Source organism: Octopus sinensis, linkage group LG6 (assembly GCF_006345805.1).
Source record: "Octopus sinensis linkage group LG6, ASM634580v1, whole genome shotgun sequence".
Classification (NCBI taxonomy): Eukaryota; Metazoa; Mollusca; class Cephalopoda; order Octopoda; family Octopodidae; genus Octopus; species Octopus sinensis.
In genome coordinates this window covers 56,004,030-56,022,892 of record NC_043002.1, presented here as the reverse complement: position 1 = coordinate 56,022,892, position 18,863 = coordinate 56,004,030, and the positions used below count along the sequence as shown (strand labels likewise).

Here is an 18,863-nt window from a genome sequence, read left to right as displayed (position 1 = left end):
AATAGAAATGGTAGAGGCTGGGACTTTCAATCCATCCCTTTGTTATTTGATGTTTGGAGTTCAAATACAGCTTGTGTCATATTTAATTCATTTTATTTCTCCTTTGCCCCCCCCCCATTTGTAGCATTGACCTATTGAGAGAAATCATTATTAATTAAATATATTTATCATAGTTTTGAATTCATATCAGACTGGAATTGGTTTTTACCAGTCCTTTATTTGAAAATGTTAAGACACAAGTTATAAGTGGCATCTGTTGGTGCAAGCCATGTAAAAAGCACTAATGCTGGTGCCATATAAAATGTGCCAGTGCCACGTAAAAAGCACTGGTGTTGGTGTCACATAAAACACTGATGCTGGTGCCACATAAAAAGCACTGGTGTTGGTTCCATGTAAAAACACCCAGTACACTCTGTAAAGTGATTGGTGTTAGGAAGGGCATCCAGCTGTTGAAACCACACCAATGCAGACAATAGACCTGGTGTGGCCTCTGGCCATACCAGCTCTTTTCAAACTCTTCAGCCCATGCCAGCATGGAAAATGGATGTTAAATGTTGATGATGGTGATCATAGATCTGGTTTGATTAAAACTATTGAAGCATCCCTTTGCCTTCTTTCTTCTTTCAGTCCGTATGAATCTATCACCCCTATTGAGGACCAGACAGCTTTGGAGGTCTCCTATGTACTCAGGGAATGGAGTGTATTATGGAAGGAAGCCTTTGTGGTGAGTCAAACACAAAATAAATACATGGTCTTAATAGGATTTCTATATTCGATTATTATCATATTATATTAATAATATATTTGATGATTGCAGTGTGTTAGTCTTCATGGTATTGGAGTGATGGTGATTGAACTGATAGGTGATTGATGTTGTCATACTTCTCATATGATCCATATGACCTAGCTAAACACTTGTCACAAAGTGGACACAAGCACCTCCACCCAGCAAAGCCAGTAACCAGGGACTAGTTTCAGAGCCATTGCTCATCATCAGTCTGGAGTAGCACAGGAAATATGCTAAATCCAACTGGAAACGGTGCTTCCTAGGGCTAAATAACAGTAGCATTCTTCCCTGTTATGGGACTGTCACATTAAGTTGACAACATACTATCACTTTATCATGCTGCTACTGCATAAATCTCTCTGAGAGATTTAGAAATATATTATTTCTGTTATTGTAATGTTCTACATTCTATCATTTTATTCATCTCAGTTAAGTTTATGGTTAGAATGAGTGAGTGTATCATATTTTATGTATATATATTGCACTTGTTTGCCAAAAAAAATGTAGAATTTGGGTCTATATTAGATGCTCCTGAGCACTAAAAATTTTTTATTGAATATGCGGTGCTGGAATTGTGGTGCATCTTTTATGCTATCGAATACAGCATGTTGAGGGGACAATAGGAACTGGATGTGCCATGCCATGGTTGATATCATAAACATTTCCTGTCCAACTTGTTTTGGTTTGCCCTAAACTTCAGATACTGGCTCGAATTACAGCGAAGGTGTTTCAGTTGGATTTGCTGGATTTTAAGTTCAATTCCTGTGATGGCTGCTGGCATTTAATTTCCATCTTAACAGATTCATAACAGTGAAGCAATGATAATATTGTATTGGGGTTAAATGTATTACTTCATCTAAATCAGTGGCTCTCAACCAGGTTCCTCATGGACCTTGGGGTGGGGCAGGGACAGGGCTGGCTAGGTAAGATTTTGCTGTTAAAATTTACGAGCAATAAATTGGTTTTACTTCTACTTAATTTTAGCAATTTTATATAAAATTCCTTTTAATATTTAATTATAAATGTATAATAGATTCTTTTTTAAACATCCAGTGGCTTTGGGATGGGAGTGGGGTTCCATCTGAGTAAATAAGGAATCAAAAAGGGTCCGTAAGTAAAAAAAAATGGTTGAGTACCACAGGACTAGATAATGATATATGGTTTGTTTTCAGTTCAAATTTTATTTAATCTTTATGAATTTATATTTTGCAATTTGTTTACAACATGACACCTCGATTGAAATTAAAAATGGAATCTTTATTTTTCTACAGCACCCTACCAATGATTTTTTTTTCATTTTTTTTTTTTAATAATCTTTCATGAGATGATAACTATTCTGATGTGATGTTGGTATAATAAACTTGAAACCTGAAATTGTAGCTGGGTGGGCTTTAAGTACCTCAAGATATTTCTTCACTTTCTTGGATGGTTCAGTTAACTCATTACATCAGCAACCAAACCAAACCAAACCTATTTCTTTCTTGCAGTTTGTCCTGGATTATCTCATAAACATTTGGTTTCACATTTAAGACTTCACACTTTTGACAATACATTTCTCCATTCTTCAGTATGTTACCACTTTGGTAACATTTGCTTAATGCTGATTTAGTTTCTTACATTCTATAGATGGCAAACAATAAATTTATTGCCTTTCATTATTTTTATTTTTGGTCATTTTTCTAAATTTTCCTTTTCTGCAACTTGCAGCACAGCACAGGGTTTATTTCTCAACAAACATTGCCAATCAGTTTTTGGTGCCTGATTGGAACAATTTCATTTCATTTCAGTTTTCTTAAAAGAACTTTCAGTACCATAACTTCTCTCATCTCTCCTAATATTCTATCTGAGAAGAGCAATCATTATTATTTTTCTATATTTTATCAAAATTATACAGACATGTCATCATTGTCATCATCATTGTTTTTATTTCTACTTTTGTGGGTCAGATAGAATTTGTTGAGACAAATTTTCTACAGGTAGAAATACCCTCCCTCTCACCAACATTCACCTGCTTCCAAACAAGGAACGATTTTGCCATGGCTGGGCATTTTTCACAGAACACTGGAAATGAATAACATCGCCAATGTGGTGGTGATGTTTATTTACAACCCTCTTGTGATGTAGAGATAAGGACATACATACTTACATACACACATGCATTCACACACTCACACACACATGCATTTGCACACTCACATACACATACATACACGCACACTACAATGGGCTTTTTTCAGTTTCCGTTTACCAAATCCACTCATAAGGCTTTGGTTAGCCCAAAGCTATAGTTGAAGACACTTGCCCAAGGTGCCACGCAGTGGGACTGAACCCAGAACCATGAGGTTGGGAAGCAAGCCTCTTAACCACACAAGCCATGCTTGCACTGTGTTGAATAATATTAATATTAGTACAGTTCTTTTTTAATATTGTTTGTTTCTTTTGCATTTTTTTTCTTCTTTCAATCTATGATATACATGGTTTGATACCACCACCACCACCACCACCACCATTATCATCATCTTCAATCAATCAATAGCTTTATCCTCATTATTGTATATATATATTAACAGGATTTTGCCCCAGGTTCTTCTGTCATCACATTGATTCTTCTTGCTGAAAAAAAAGGACCATCAATATTGCAACTAACCAAAAAAAAAAAAAAAAGGATTTTGTATGAAACATCATCTCTTTAGATATCAGATATCAGATGTGAGCAAGTAATCAGTATTGACCCCCTGGGAATAGGGGCTATGTGGCTATTCAAGGGGTCAAAAAACATTAAAAAATGTGGTGTAAGAAGCTTCTCTGACCCTTTATCTAGATACTGTGTTGTTTGATGTTTCACAGCCATATTTGGCCCAAATGTTCTACCAGTTTTATTTTCAAACAAGCCAGATCCAACCTCTCACACCTGTCCTACAATGTCATTCTAAAATAAATAATCACATCATTGAAATCTCTTTGCTACAAAATAATGCTTGATTAATTCAAAACAATATGTATATATGCTTTACATTTAACACAGTAATTTGAATGCTAAAGGGTTCATTTATTTAAAACTGCTTCCAAGGAAGTTTGAAATTATCTTTCCTATGTCTTGGATTGCTAAACGATGTGCCATTAATTACACCTGAATCTTATTAATTACTAGTAGCTTCTCCATTACTAAAGATCTTTATTTCTATTGTAAAGAAGTCATTGTAAACAGGATCCCTTGCATTGATGCTTTGTCTGAAGCCATTATTGTATCAGAAATGAACACAAAATATACCATCCATGTACTGAATAGATACAGCATTGATGTGGTTTGGAAATGAGTCGAAAGGACTTTGGAAAACCTGACTGATTTTTAGCTGAACTGAATGAGTAATCAAATAATTAGTTAATTGGGTTAGATGTTAAGTGACAAATAAGTAACAAAGAAGTGAAATAGAACCAATGTGTGTGTTGGCACAATGACCCTCCCAAGATAGAATAAAATATGTTTCAATACAGGACTTCATGCCAAGAATCTTGGAAACTGAATACGAAAACAAATTATTTAATTAAATTTCTGTAATGGGATGGGGCTGGGAGAATATGATAAACTTCTCCACACGCCCTCTGTTGCAAGCAGAGTAATGTTTTATTTCTAAAAGCATGGTCATTTATAGACTTCCATACTGGCTGAAGCTCATTTCTAGTTTCCAATTTATTATGCTGTGGGGAAATACAACTTCTAAATAAAATTAAAACTATTTCAGATGTTTTTTGTTTCTGTATGAAATTAAAACATGGCAAATCTGTAACAAATTTGTTAATTTTACTCTTATTCTTTTGCTTATGGTTGTTACCACCTCATGGTGCCTATTTTTAGTAGCTATAGGTACATGCGTGGCTGTGTGGTAAGAAGTTTGCTTCCCAGCCTCATGGTTCTGGGTTCAGTCCCACTGCATAGCACCTTGGGCAAGTGTCTTCTAAAATAGCCTTAGACTGACCAAAGCCTTGTGAGTGGATTTGGTAGTGGGAAACTGAAAGAAGCCCATTATATATATATATATGCGTGTGCATGCATGCATGCATGCACACACACGTTTGTGTGTGTTTTTGTGTCTATGTTTGTCCCTTACCACTGCTGCCTCACAACTAGTGTTGGTGTGTTTACATCCCTGTAGCTTAGCAGTTTGGCAAAAGAGACCAATAGAATAAATATCAGGCTTAGTTTGTTCAACTAAAGTTCTTCAGAGCAGTGCCCCAGCATGGCCATAGTCCAGTGACTAAAACAAAAGACAATATTGAGCCAGCCGAGAGTAATGATGTTGGCCTTAGAAACAGTACAGTGCTGGTCACTGTATATAAATAGCTGATCTCTCAGCCAGTTGTCCAGTAACCTATAGATTTTTACCATTTTTGCACTCTAACAGATCATAGTGAATTTCTGATTTAGCAGGAAAAGAAGTGGGTGGGAGGTGGCGAAAGCAGTATTGATGGGTATCAGAATGCTGTGCTGAAATGGTTGAAGTATTTTAATGTTCTGGGAATGTCTGCCCCAAACAAGTATTCCGTAATGAAAGCCAAGCAGCTCTTTACGATGTGTCAGCAGCACCAGCAGCAGTACTGGAATAAGTATTCTGATTCGCAGTCTGGTGGAATAGAGAAAGGGAAGCGTTTTAACAGTGGCTGAACATTAAACATTCATCAGATTGTAGACAGCTATCAGGTGAGATCTCTTCATATTGATTGACATTAAATGCCGGCTGTCAAGCAAATAATTGACCTTTTATTCATGTCTACAATGGTTATTTGCCTCTTGGAAATGCTTCTCCAGCTGTTAGTGCAACTTGTTAATGTTTCAATGATTACATCGGAATAATGGTTGGCTCTCATAGAACCAACTGAAGATTTGGAAGTATTCGAGTGAAAATAAAAAAAATCAAAAAAAATCCTAGGGATGAGGGCGGGGGGAGGGAAATTGACACCATTACGTTTGTTTAGAGAAACGAATGTTTGCTTTGATGATATGAAGACTAAACAACAATAATAATGATAATAATATTAATAATAATAATAACAATAATAATGATAATACTAATAATACTATTGCTTGGGACTGCAAGAATTCTTTGCTGCAGGCTTCTTGAAGCATGACCAGTGAACAAGTGTCACCTTAGTCTGCTAGTTGTGCACAGCTGACATGTTCCATCATACTCAGTAAAATAAGCTGTGAGATTTCATATAATATTACTACTACTTCTACTACTACTACTACTAATAATAATGATAATCCTGTCTTCTATAAGCTTAAGGCCTGAAATTTTGGGGAGGGGGGCTAGTCAATTTTATTGACACCAGTGTTCAACTGGTACTTATTTCATTGACCCCCAAATGGATAAAAAGTAAAGTCGACCACGGCGGTATTTGAACTCTGAATGTAAAGATGGACAAAATGCTTGGTAGCTTGGCAGCATTTTGTCCGGTGTGCTAACAATTCCGCCAGCTTGCTGCCTTAATACTTGTAATAATGGTTTCAAATTTTGGCACAATACCAAGAATTTCAAGGGCATGAGCAAGTCTATACATGAACCCCCATCACTCAGCTGGTACTTATTTTATTGACCCCAAAAGGATGAAAGGCAAAGTCAGCCTCAGCAGAATTTGAACTCAGAATGGGGAAATGGATGAAGTGCTGCTAAGATTTTGCCGGTGTGTAACAATTCTGCCAGCTCACCAACTTAATAATAATAATAATAATAATCCTTTCTACAATAGGCACAAGGCCTGGGATTTGTGGGGAGGGGGATAGTCGATCACATTGACCCCAGTGCTTCACTGGTACTTAATCTATCGACCTCTGAAAGGATGAAAGGCAAAGTTGACCCTGGTGACATTTGAACACAAAACCTAAAACCAAAAGGGAAAATGCTAAGTATTTTGTCCAGCACAGTAAAGATTGTGCCAGCTTACTGCCATGATGATGATAATTTTCAAATTTTGGCACAAAGCCAGGAATTTCAGGGTGAAGACAGGACTAATCAATTATACCGTTCCCAGTACTTGATTGGTACTCAGTAGTAATGATAATAGTAATAATAATAATAATAATAATCATCATCATCATCATCATCGTTTAACGTCCGTTCTCCATGCTAGCATGGGTTGGATGGTTCGACTGGGGATCTGGGAAGCCAGAAAGCTGCACCAGGCTCCAGTCTTATCTGGCAATGTTTCTACAGCTGGATGCCCTTCCTAACGCCAACCACTCCGTGAGTGTAGTGGGTGCTTTTTACCACTGGGACATAAATAAATGAAGGGAACATCACAAAGACTGGCAGACAATTTCTGTGGGGATTTGCATAAAGGATGAGGAGAAATAAATAGAAAAAGACATTGAAATGTGATTAAAGTATACAAAGTGTGTGATAACTTGATTGATGCAGTCCTCCTGATGCAAAAGAAACTCCAACTAGGGCCAATCAAGGAACCACACAGATCCAGCATTATCCTGACCAACCAAGATATGTGCCCTTACTCCTGCTCTCCAGTCTACAGGTGCATACTTGGAGCAGGGTCATTCACTCTAACCATTACTAGTGATAGTAGTAGTAGTAATAATAATAATAATAATAATAATAATAATAATTTCGGCACAAGGCCAGAATTTTGAGGTAAAGGTCTTAGTTGATTACACCTACTTTGTTATTTGAGTTGTATTTTATTGACCCTGAAGGGACAAAGGGCAAAGCTAGATACATATATTACTATTTACTAGTTTCAGTCATTGGACTGTATCCATGCTGGGGCACAACTATTTATAGAATTTTTTTACATGAAGAGGTCTAAACATAGAAATGCTGTGAGATACAAATATAAAAAGCAAAGCCATTTCATGCTTGGATTTTTATATTAAACTAACAACTCACTAACACTTGCTATGTCGTAACAGTTGTCATAACTGTATAAAAAAAAATAAAAAAAGGTACTGAATTATAAACTGCCCTAATGTTTTATCTACAGATGAATATTTATAGTTGTAATACACAACTGCATGTACCTAAAAGAAGGAAAAGCATTTTTTATGTATCTGATTCGCGCTTATTCCAGGTAAGTTGGCTTCTCCTTCAGATGCACTTCTCCTGCTACTACTACTCCCTCATAACAAGCAACAATAGTTTTTTTGTTTTGTTTTATATGCATTTTCAGATCTATGCTAATCTCTGTTAAATACTTTCAAATTTATATGAATAATGTAAATATTTATATAATTAAAAAATGTTTTTTTAAATTATTTTTTTTAATCAGTAAAAGTTAGAAAATGACTCCAGTATCGAGTTTTGTGCACAAAACTCTCGGCCCTTGAGTCATTTTGTAACTTCTGCTGATTAATAATAATAATAATAATAATAATAATAGATTCATGTTTTGAGTTATTTTCCTGTTTGTATTAATAAACCTGTAATAAAATGTAAAAATTCATAGCTATTTATTATAAATATTTATGTAATGAAATATAAAAAATATGAATATTTTTCATATTTATGATTAATTTCTGCTAAAACTTTCTATTCTGATGTCGGAATTGATCTATGCTTTTCAAAGTTCTATTTCACTTATTTCTTTTTTCTATCAAATAATTAATGCTTTACTAACAAAGCAAGCTAATTCAATAATTCAGTACAATAATTAGGGCTTTACCAGTTACAGGAATTATCAGCTTAACTCCTCACGCTGGATCAGGGATTTTCCCCAAAGTTAATCACAGGATTGAAGGACTTCAGTTATTGGTTTCAAGCATTGACACAAGGCCAGCAATTTCAGGGAAAGGGTTAAGTTGATTGCATTGGCTCCAGTATGCAACTGGTATTTATTTTATTGACCTGGAAAGAATGAAAGGCAAAGTTGACCTTGTTGGAATTTGAACTCAGAATGTAAAGATGAATGAAATGCCGCTCTGCATTTTGTCTGGTATGCTAACGATTCTGCCATTAATAATAATGGTTTCAAATTCTGGCACAAAGCCAACAATTTTTGGGGAGGGGTAAGTCAATTACATTGACCTCCCCAATACGCAATTGGTACTTACTTTATTGACCCCAAAAGTATGAAAGGCAAAGTCAGCCTCAGCTGAATGTGAGCTCATAACATAAGGACAGACAAAATACAGTGAAGCATTTTGCCTGGCATGCTAACGATTCTGCCAGCTTGTTAATGAATAGACACTGTGACTGTGTCTGATGGCTAGACAAAAAAAGCACCTGGTTCTGTTTCAGATCTTGAAGAGTGAATAATATTGGTAACAGTTACTTTACCATTGATGCTGGTATGTGACTTTAGGGATCTGTATCCCTATAAATCTCCTAAAAATTTAAGAGGCTGTCTTGATCAGTTCAGGGTTGAGGTTGTTATCAGATGGATATGCTTGGCTGATTTTTGGTTGCCTGGACCTTCTGAGAGAGAATTGCTGGTCGAAGAATCTATTGCATTAACACAAGATCAAGAATTGTGATAATATGGGAAATATAAATCCCTTGGGTTCACCTTGCAGGTGGCCACTCCTTGAAAATAATAAACTAAACTTTTGAAGGTAATAAACTTCGCTGATGGAGTTGAAGAAGAGGAACCATGCTTGCTCCTTTTGCATTGCTCATAAACCAGCCATTTGCAAAGGATGGAAATTAGATAACTTCTTGGTTCTTCATTGAATGATACCATTCTATGGTGTCTTTGTAATCATCGCTATTTAATGTTTGTTTTCCATGCTGGCATGGTTTGAGTGATTTGACAGGAACTGGCAAGGTCAGGAGCTGCACCAGGTTCCATTGTCTGTTTTAGCAGGGTCTCTACAGCTGGATGCCATTCCTAATGCCAACCACTTTACAGAGTGTAGTGGATACTTTTTACATGGCACCAGCACTGCTGCTTTTTATGTATTAACAATATCAACTACAACCACGGGCAGTGAGACAACCAGGAATTCACTCTTTGCATGCCTAATCACGGCATCTTTTGTTACTCGTATTGAACAGTATGTAGAGTTATTTATGCTGCTAATGATGATGATGATGTGAGGATCATGGTTTGTATATTTGTCTGCAATTACCAGCAAATGGTGATGTTTCAGCTCTGCCTTTATGTTCATATTACATATCACCCAACAGATATTTCATATGTAACCAAGATTGGCTGATCACAGCTGGCATCATCTGCTTGTTGCTGCTGTTGCTGCTGCTGCTAATTCTAGCACCCCCATCAATCCATTTCACTACAACATCGCCATTAACCCTTGCTTTTACTGTCAGTGCTTCAACACCCATTCCAACCCTCCTGCTTACTATACCAACACCACCACCTCCAACCTGACCACCACCTTCACCGTCACCACCACCACCACCACCGTCATCACCACCACCACCACCACCAGCAACAACAACAACAACACCATTGTCACAATTCTGTTCTCCCATGGTTGCTTTATCCATGAATGTATTGTAATATCCTCCATGTACAGTATGACTCTTTAATAAACTCCCTCCCTTAGACAAAAAGGAGAAAAAGAAATAAACCCTCCATGAAATTTCCCACCTTCAAAATGTCTGCCCTAAAAAAAAGCAAAATCATTTCGTCAGATTTTAGACATCATCTCTTGGATTAGCTTTACTGACCATTTCCTTTGGTGCTTAAAGCAAAACCAAATGGTAAATTGTGAGAGTACTAAACCCTGTCTTTCCCATTTATAAAGCATCAATATCATTTATCCTTTATTTGTTTCAGTAAGTAGACTGTGGCCATGCTGGGGCAATGCCTTGAAGAAGTTTTGTTTTTGTTTTTAGTCAAATCAACCTCAGTACTTTTTTTTAAAGTCTAACACTCATTAAGTTGGTCTCCTTTTTGACCGAACCGCTAAGTTACAGCAACACTGATTGTCAAGTGATGATGGGAGAAAAGAAAACGAGAGAGAGAGATGTATGTATATACAATGAGCTTCTTTCAGTGTCTGTGTGCCAGACCTACTCACAAGGCTTTGGATGGCCTGAAGCTATAGTAGAAAACACTTGCCCAAGGTGCCATGCTGTGTGGTTGAACCCAGAACCATGTGATTGGGAAGCAAACTTCTTACCACACAGCCATGCCTGTCCCTATATATCTCAAACAATTACTTCCATTCACATCTGGGCTCTATTATTACTTAGCAAATTATCGCATCTTCTTTTCTGTCAAGCTCCATCACAAAGTTAATGCTGTACCAATAGCTTTATATTTTAACTAGAAATGCTGTATTGTATTTTTGTGCCTGAAATCTGTCATAAAATATCTCAGTGTGAAGATCCTGGGTTGGTTAGTTACTGGTCACTTATGGAATCATCATTGTCTTCGTTTAATGTCTACTCTCCATGCTGGCATGGGTTGAACGGTTTGACTGAGGACTGGCAAGCCAGGAGGCTGTACCAGGCTCCAATCTCATCTTGAAAGTTTTTTCGGCTGGATGCCCTTCCTAACACCAACCACTTCAAGAATGTAGTGGGTGCTTTTACATGCCACTGGTATGGGGGCCAGTCAGGCAGCATTGGCATTGATCATGCTCGAATGGAATTTTTTTACGTGCCACTGGCATGGGTGCCAGTCAGGAATGTAGATGCTAAAAGGCAACCAGTACTCTCTGTAAAGCAGTTGGTGTTAGGAAGGGCATCCAGCTGTAGAAACCATGCCAAATCAGACTACAGAACCTGGTGCAGCTCAATAGCTTGCCAGCCCCTGTCAAACTGTCTAACCCATGCCAACATGGAAGACAAATATCGAATGATTATAATGATGATGGAGTAGAACGGCTGGGTCAGAAGGTTCAGCTATTCTTCTGACATCTTTAATGTTACAGTTTGAGGAAATCAGGAAAATAAGCCGAGGAGGTTATAGGTACGTTAAACATAAGCATGCTTTACTTGGTGTCAATTTTATAAATCCTTAGATATTTTTTTTTCTACTCTAGGCATAAGGCCCAAAATTTTTGGGGAGGGGACCAGTCAATTAGATCAAACCAGTATGCAACTGGTACTTAATTTATTGACCCTGAAAGGATGAAAGGCAAAGTTGACCTTGGTGGAATTTGAACTCAGAACGTAAAGACAGACGAAATACCGCTAAGCATTTCACTCAGCGTGCTAACATTTCTGCCAGCTCGCCACCTTGAAATCCTTAGATATTGTGAACAAAAGTTGTCAACTATCTTCATGCCAATAATTCTTCTGGTACAAACTAAAAATCACTTCACAAATTAATATTTTGCAACCATTTCTTTCTCTTTTCTCATGCATCTTTCCTCTCCTCCCTGCCTCTCTCCCCCATCTCTCTCTCTCTCTCATCTCTGTATTTGTTAGATATCTTCATCTGAAAATCAGTGCTTTGAAAATGAAGAACGGCATACTATCCAGCATTCAGAGAGAATTAACATAATAAAATGTAAAGTTTTGCATAAAATGGTGGTGGTAGTGGTGGTGATGGCGACGGTGTTGCTTCCACATCTACCCAATGGCTCATTGATGATAATGCATTCATCAATAAGCTGATTGCTTTTTCCATGCTCCCAGTATTTTAGTAGTTCGGCAACTTTGCCTGAAAATGCTGCTGCTTTCCTTGTCTTAATTTCTTTAATTGACTTTGTCCCTCTCTCTCTCTGTCTGTTTGTCTGTCTCTCTTCCTGTCTCATATGGATTGATAGGGAGGGAGGTAGAGAGAGAAGGAGAGATAGGGGGAGAGGTGGAAGAGAAACTTACGTATGTTTTGTGAGAATGTCACATCAATTTGTATATTGGTGTATGTCTGTGTGTTTCAGATATGGATAACGAGTGTGCATGTGTGTGTGTGTGTGTGTGTGTGTGTGTGTGTGTGTGTGCATGCATGCGTATATTTCACAATACCTCGTGTATTAGTGTGGATTTGCTACATCAACAAGTGTGTTAGTGGGTGGGTGGGTGGAGGAATGTTAATGTGTTTGGTGCAGATAAGATAGTGTCTGTAATAATGAATGTGTGTGTGTGTGTTTGCAACATTAATTGGATCAATGTTGCTAATGAAAAGTCAAGAACATACCTGTTCAAAAGAAATAATCTTGTATCTGCAGAGAACATCCAAATAAAATGGTCTCTTGTGAATTATTGTCTATATTCATAGGAGATTCTTTTCACCATGGAATAAAACACTACCACCACCACCACCACCACCACCACCATCACAACAACAACAACAGGCTGTATTCCTGTTATTGTCTTGGATAAAGGCTGGAATGTTTGTGTGCTAGTTGTTAGTTATGTGATCTTGTCTTCTTGTCTGCCTAGAACACAATGTTAGAAAACCAACTGGAAATAACAAAGAACTGCGAATACATATTATAGGATGTTTGGGCTAAATTTCACAGTTTGCATAAAAGCAAAAACAAACACAATATTCCATCCAAAAAAAGAAAACAATATCCTGTCCAAAAATTAAAATATTTTAAAATATCAGAAAGTATCAAATATATGGTTGGGAGATGGCAATTTTACTCAAAATGACCACTTTCAGAGCTTCCACCTTAGGTTCAAGACAACTCTGGAATCTGGTGCATGCATCCCTCACTGTGTCCCTTGGAAGATCTTTGAACATTTGCTTCATTTTGGTCAGCAGCTCAGCCTTGGGCTTGCAGGCAGAGTGGTTGGTGTCTTTCTTAATTGCACCCCGCACATAGTAATCCAGAGTATTACAATCAGGGAAATTAGGGGGCCAGAAATTGGGGCAACCATTTGTTACTCCTTTTTCCCCTAAAAGTGAAGGGCATATTGTATGATGCTTGTGTTAGAATTGTAATACTGAATGGTGGTGTGACATGGGCCTTGGATGCAGAGGACTTGAGAAGATTGGGAAGAAATGAAGTAAACATGTTCTGTTGGATTTGCAATGTGTGTGCGTGTGAAAGAGTTTGTACAAAGATACAAAGTGAAAAGAAAAACACAGGCAAAAGAGGAATTAGATGTGGTGTTCAAGACAGAAGACTGTGATGGCATGGACATGTGAGGAATATAGATGAGGCCAGCTGTAGACCGCTTAATGTGGCTGGAACTTGCAAAACGGGGAGACTAAGGAAGGCATAGGACGACGACGTGAAGGCTGACCTCAGGACCCTGAACCTGACGGAAGAGATGACTAAGAACTGGCATCTTTGGCAATATGAGATTATCAAAAAGACTTGTCCTCATCAGCAAAACTAAGTTCTGGAAATGCTGTGTGCCTTACTCTCTACTCATCATATAATGATTTTCTCTCTACACTTAATGTATTATGCCTGCTTCTTCCCCTCTTCCCCAAGCCCCTACAGGCTGTCATCTCCTCTTGCTCCCCCCTCCTGGCAATTGTATCCTCATTCTATTCCTGCAATCTACCCCTCCCCCCACTCTCTCTTCTGCATCCTTCTATCTCCCTGCCCCACTCATTGTTTTTATTTCATCCACCCCTCAACTCCACCCATTTCAGCAGCCTTCCTTCTCACCCCTACATTCTCCTCGTGCAGTCTTGCAAACCGATCCCTTCCTCCTTCTCCTCAAGGTTTATAACCCCGTGAATTGCATGGCTACCTCAGTAGTGCAGGTAGCACAAAGGAAAGGTACCTTGTGCGTTCTGTAAAATGGTTGGCATTAGGTTGGCATTGAAATGATGCCAAAGCAGGCCTTGCAGCATAATACAGTCCTTTGGCACATCAAATTCTCTCAAATCCTCCAACCCATGCCAACATGATGATGATGATGATGATACTTTATGTGTACGTGTGTGTGTGCATAATCACATATCAGCACACACACACATAGCTTTTGTAGTCTTTTTGCGGTATTCTTGAAGTGAAATCATTGTGTGAAAGAGTATTTTGTTGCATTTTAAGAATGTCGTTCTGGCAATAAACCCCACAAAATTGGTTGTAGCTCTCTTCCCTTGAATTATCAATCAATTAGATAAAAATGCTCTCTGCCCTCCCCTGTCTTAAAGTAAAAGCAACATATTGAACTCAGTGAATACATTAACTTGTGCACTTTTAGCAAACTTACATTTATCCTTGCTGTTTCAGGAGACACTAGTTGAATCACAGACCGTTTATTGTTGAACAAATTCTCGTCAGGAATGTTTGCTTTGTTTAACCTTTTAGGACAGAAAATAGTTTACAGCTGCTCATACACTGCTGTGAACATTGGCGCTGTTTGCTTGTATTCCTATCAGTACTATTATTGGTGCTAGTAATAAACCGTTTTGGTACCAACCCACCTGAGACCACCCCCACTGGTTCTATGATACAAACTTCCAGTTTTAAAGTGATCTGAATTTCATGTTCATTTATATTATAAACACCAACTTAATAATAACATTGTGGGATCATGTGACCAACCAGACTACCAGATATTATTACACATTGCTGGTCACAATGTGCTTTGCATGATTTTAGCCTTTAGGTGAGCAGGTCAACATTCCTCCCTGATTGAAAGGGTGGCTGAAACAATGTGAAATGAAGTGTTTTGCTTAAGAACACAATGAGTTGCCTGGTCTGGGAAATGAAACTATGATCTAGTGATCATGAGGGCAACAGCCTAACCACCACAATAACAACATAGTTTATTAAATTTGTATTATTTTCAAAATTAATTGAAATAAAGGCCAAGTATCCCAACAGAAATATGGTAATGAACTTGTTAATTTATTAAAGACAGTAAGCTTCTCATTTCCCTCAATAGCATGGCAGCTTTGGAGGATTCTCTTTACATGGTGCCTGTATGGGTGTTTTTATGTGGTGCGAGCACAGATGCTTTTTGCATGGCATGATCACAAGTGCTTTTTGTGTGGCACGATTATGGGCGCTTTTTGCGTGGCACGATCACGAGTATTTTTTGTGTTGCTTAAGTTCAGGTGCTTTTATGTGGCAGCAGCACCATCAGTGTTGCCAAGTAACTTGCAAGACAAGGACTTCTTGGCTGAGCGAAGTGGTTGTGTGCCAGGCAAGAGGTTATGATAGGAAAATGGGGAAAGTTGTCTTGCTACAGAGAAGATACTTGGGAGAGCATGAGGGAGAAAGATAGAGACAAGTGAGAGAGAGAGAGGAGGGACTACCCACAGGGAACAGTGGGGTGGTGGATAAATAGTACAGAGGTGATACACTCTAAATAAATTCATAACTATAGCTTATAGCTATATCCAAAATTCATTCATCTCTGTGTCAACCTATAATCCTTAAGCACTTACATGTAATTCATAACCAACTATATATAATCTATAAATATGTTAGGATATTATAATACTTATATATATATACATATGCACACACACACACACACACACACACACACACACACACACACACACACACACACACACACACACACACACACATACACATACACACACACACACACACAAATATATATACATGTATATATATGTACACATACATATGCACTTGACATAACTCCCATCTCTATCACACATAAATAGGAACAGATAAACATGAAACTCATTGATCCAACTTCTCTGCTCCTTTTTTAAGTTCCTATTATTACTTTTTCTCTGCTCTGATGAGTACTTTGATATTTGCAAATTCTAAAATGAATTTATATCTATGTAGGAAACGCTTGTATGCATGAATAAATTTCTTAAAACCTTTTAACATCTTACCTCCTTCATTTTTGACAAATATGACTGGATTTGTAGAACTTCTTTCCATAAACTACTCATACACTATAATCTATAAACAACTATAGTCCTTAACACAGCCTGAAACACTAATTTGGGACCTCCTTTTTGTTTCTAATTAAAGTAGAGAGCATCGGATAAAGCCAACCATTGCATTCTATGACTTTGGCATACTCTACATACAGGCAACAATAGTACTAGGAGTTGCACTCCATTCCACAACTTTAACAAAGCACAAAGATGACAGTGAGAGAAAACTGCAAAATGTTGCATAAGTTTCAAGTAATAAGCACAGTACCACTTTCTCTCACCAGAAACAAATAGTGTATAAGCATGACATAATCCTCCCCCTCTTATTTTTGCCTTTTACTTGTTTCAATCATTTGACTGCGGCCATGCTGGAGCACCGCATTTAGTCGACCAAATTGATCTCAGAACTTATTCTTTGTAAGCCTAGTACTTGTTCTATTGGTCTCTTTTGCCAAACCGCTAAGTTACGGAGACATAAGCACACCAACATCGGTTGTCAGGCAATGGTGGGGGAACAAACACAGAGACACATATACATACATATATACACACACACACGACGGGCTTCTTTCAGTTTCCATCTACCAAATCCACTCACAAGGCTTGTCGTATTCCTTGAGTGGCCTAAGAGGCAACTAAAAGGGGCAGGAGCAAGGGGATTGAGAACCCTCTCCTCCTAGTAAATCTATATTCATAGAAAGATAGCAAGAAAAAGACAAGGGGGGGAGGTTAATACCGAATCTCACCCTAGTACTTGGGTCCTGGAATGTGCACAGGTGTAGTACAAGTGAGGTAAAGAGGAGAGAGAAATGGAGTGTGATGATGAGAAGGGTGGATGTGCTGGCCTGAGTGAGACTAAGAAAGCTCTGCTGGTTAGCGGCAAGAGAGTTTATAAACGATAGGAAAGCTTGGAGAGGGTTTATGGATGGACAAGTGAATTTTGAAGTTGCTGAAAGGGGTATGGAGCCAGCATGATGTGTTGGGGGTAAACCAGCATATGCTGTTGGGGCCCCTCTGCTGATATCAGAGGTTGCGTTCTATAAAAAACAGCCAACAACTGAAGAAGGGTTGTTCTTTATGTTGTTTGTCTTGTTTTCCATTTGTGTCTTTCGTTGTTCGAAAAAATAGTTCATATTCCATGTACTTGTACTTCGTACTTTTTTTGTTGTACACATTTCATGACGTCATGTGCCCACATATGCATATATATGTATACATGTAAGTATGTACATATACGTATGTATATATGCATATATATATATATTATTTTTTATATATATATATTATTTTATTTATATATATATATGTATATATGTTTGTTGGCAGAGTATTTAGGAATATATCAAGTAGAGACAGTTGGTGGCTATCCTGTTCCGTGGTATTATATATCCCACTGTGATAGTGTAGGATATAAAAGTAACATACAGTAGTCATCATCATCATCGTTTAACATCTGCTTTCTATGTTGGCATGGGTTGGACGGTTTGACTGAGGACTGGCAAGCCAGAAGGCTGCACCAGGCTCCAATCTGAATCTGGCAAGGTTTTTAAAAGTTCTCAAGCATCTTTGGTGAAGCAATCTAACTTTCTGTTGATTTCCAGTGTACTCTTCCATGTCTCTCTGGTATAGAGGACTGTTGGTAGAACTATGCTATTATAGAGCTGGATCTTTGAGTATGGGACAACAGTGTCAGGAGCGAAGCATAGAGGAAGACCAAAAACTATATGACTCAGAACATTGATAACAGACATGAAAGGGACCAATATCACGTTTCATATGATGGATGCCGAGAAAAACCATAGCCAACAGAGAAACCAGTGGTATCAGCTTGCTGCTGAATGTATGTGAGAGCACAGATGGAACTCAGACTGAACCGAAATAAACAGTAGTAAACTGTGTCAGTCCTGCCTTGGCCCTTGATATCTCACTGAAAAGAACATGAAGCCGTGTTGTTCTCTCAAGTGGTGTTGGTCTTAAATGCCATTTAGTAATGATGATACATTTTCTAGAGGCAAAAAAAATTTTAGTAAATCAAGATGGGTATTTCATAGACCTATATTTTTCTATGTTGTTCAAATACATGCCATGAGCCAATCAGAATTATTTCTTATAGTTCATTAGTGTGTGTCTGTTTATGTGTAGGTAGTTAAATAAGATGTGAGTGCAAAATTTCGTAGAATGCCTACTTGCCTACCTATCTACCCACCTACCTACCTACCTACCTACCTATCTATCTATCTATCTATCTATCTATCTATCTATCTATCTATCTATCTATCTATCTATCTATCTACTTACATATATATATATATATATATATATATATATATATATATATATATATATACATAGGTAGGTAGGTAGATAGATAGAT

At 37.7% G+C, this 18,863-nt stretch overlaps 1 protein-coding gene across 16 annotated transcripts in view; it reads left to right on the top strand.

The window, feature by feature from the left end:
* LOC115212854 (dedicator of cytokinesis protein 3) overlaps positions 1–18,863 on the top strand; it is a 301,286-nt gene that overhangs the window by 106,872 nt on the left and 175,551 nt on the right. For 15 of the 16 annotated variants that reach the window (XM_036503926.1, XM_036503924.1, XM_029781631.2 and 12 more), the window contains exons 5-6: positions 628–724; positions 7,781–7,867. In XM_036503926.1, the coding sequence (XP_036359819.1) occupies positions 628–724; positions 7,781–7,867 (184 nt within the window). The remainder of the gene's footprint in view (positions 1–627; positions 725–7,780; positions 7,868–18,863) is intronic. The other variant, XM_036503925.1, reaches the window with a different exon arrangement.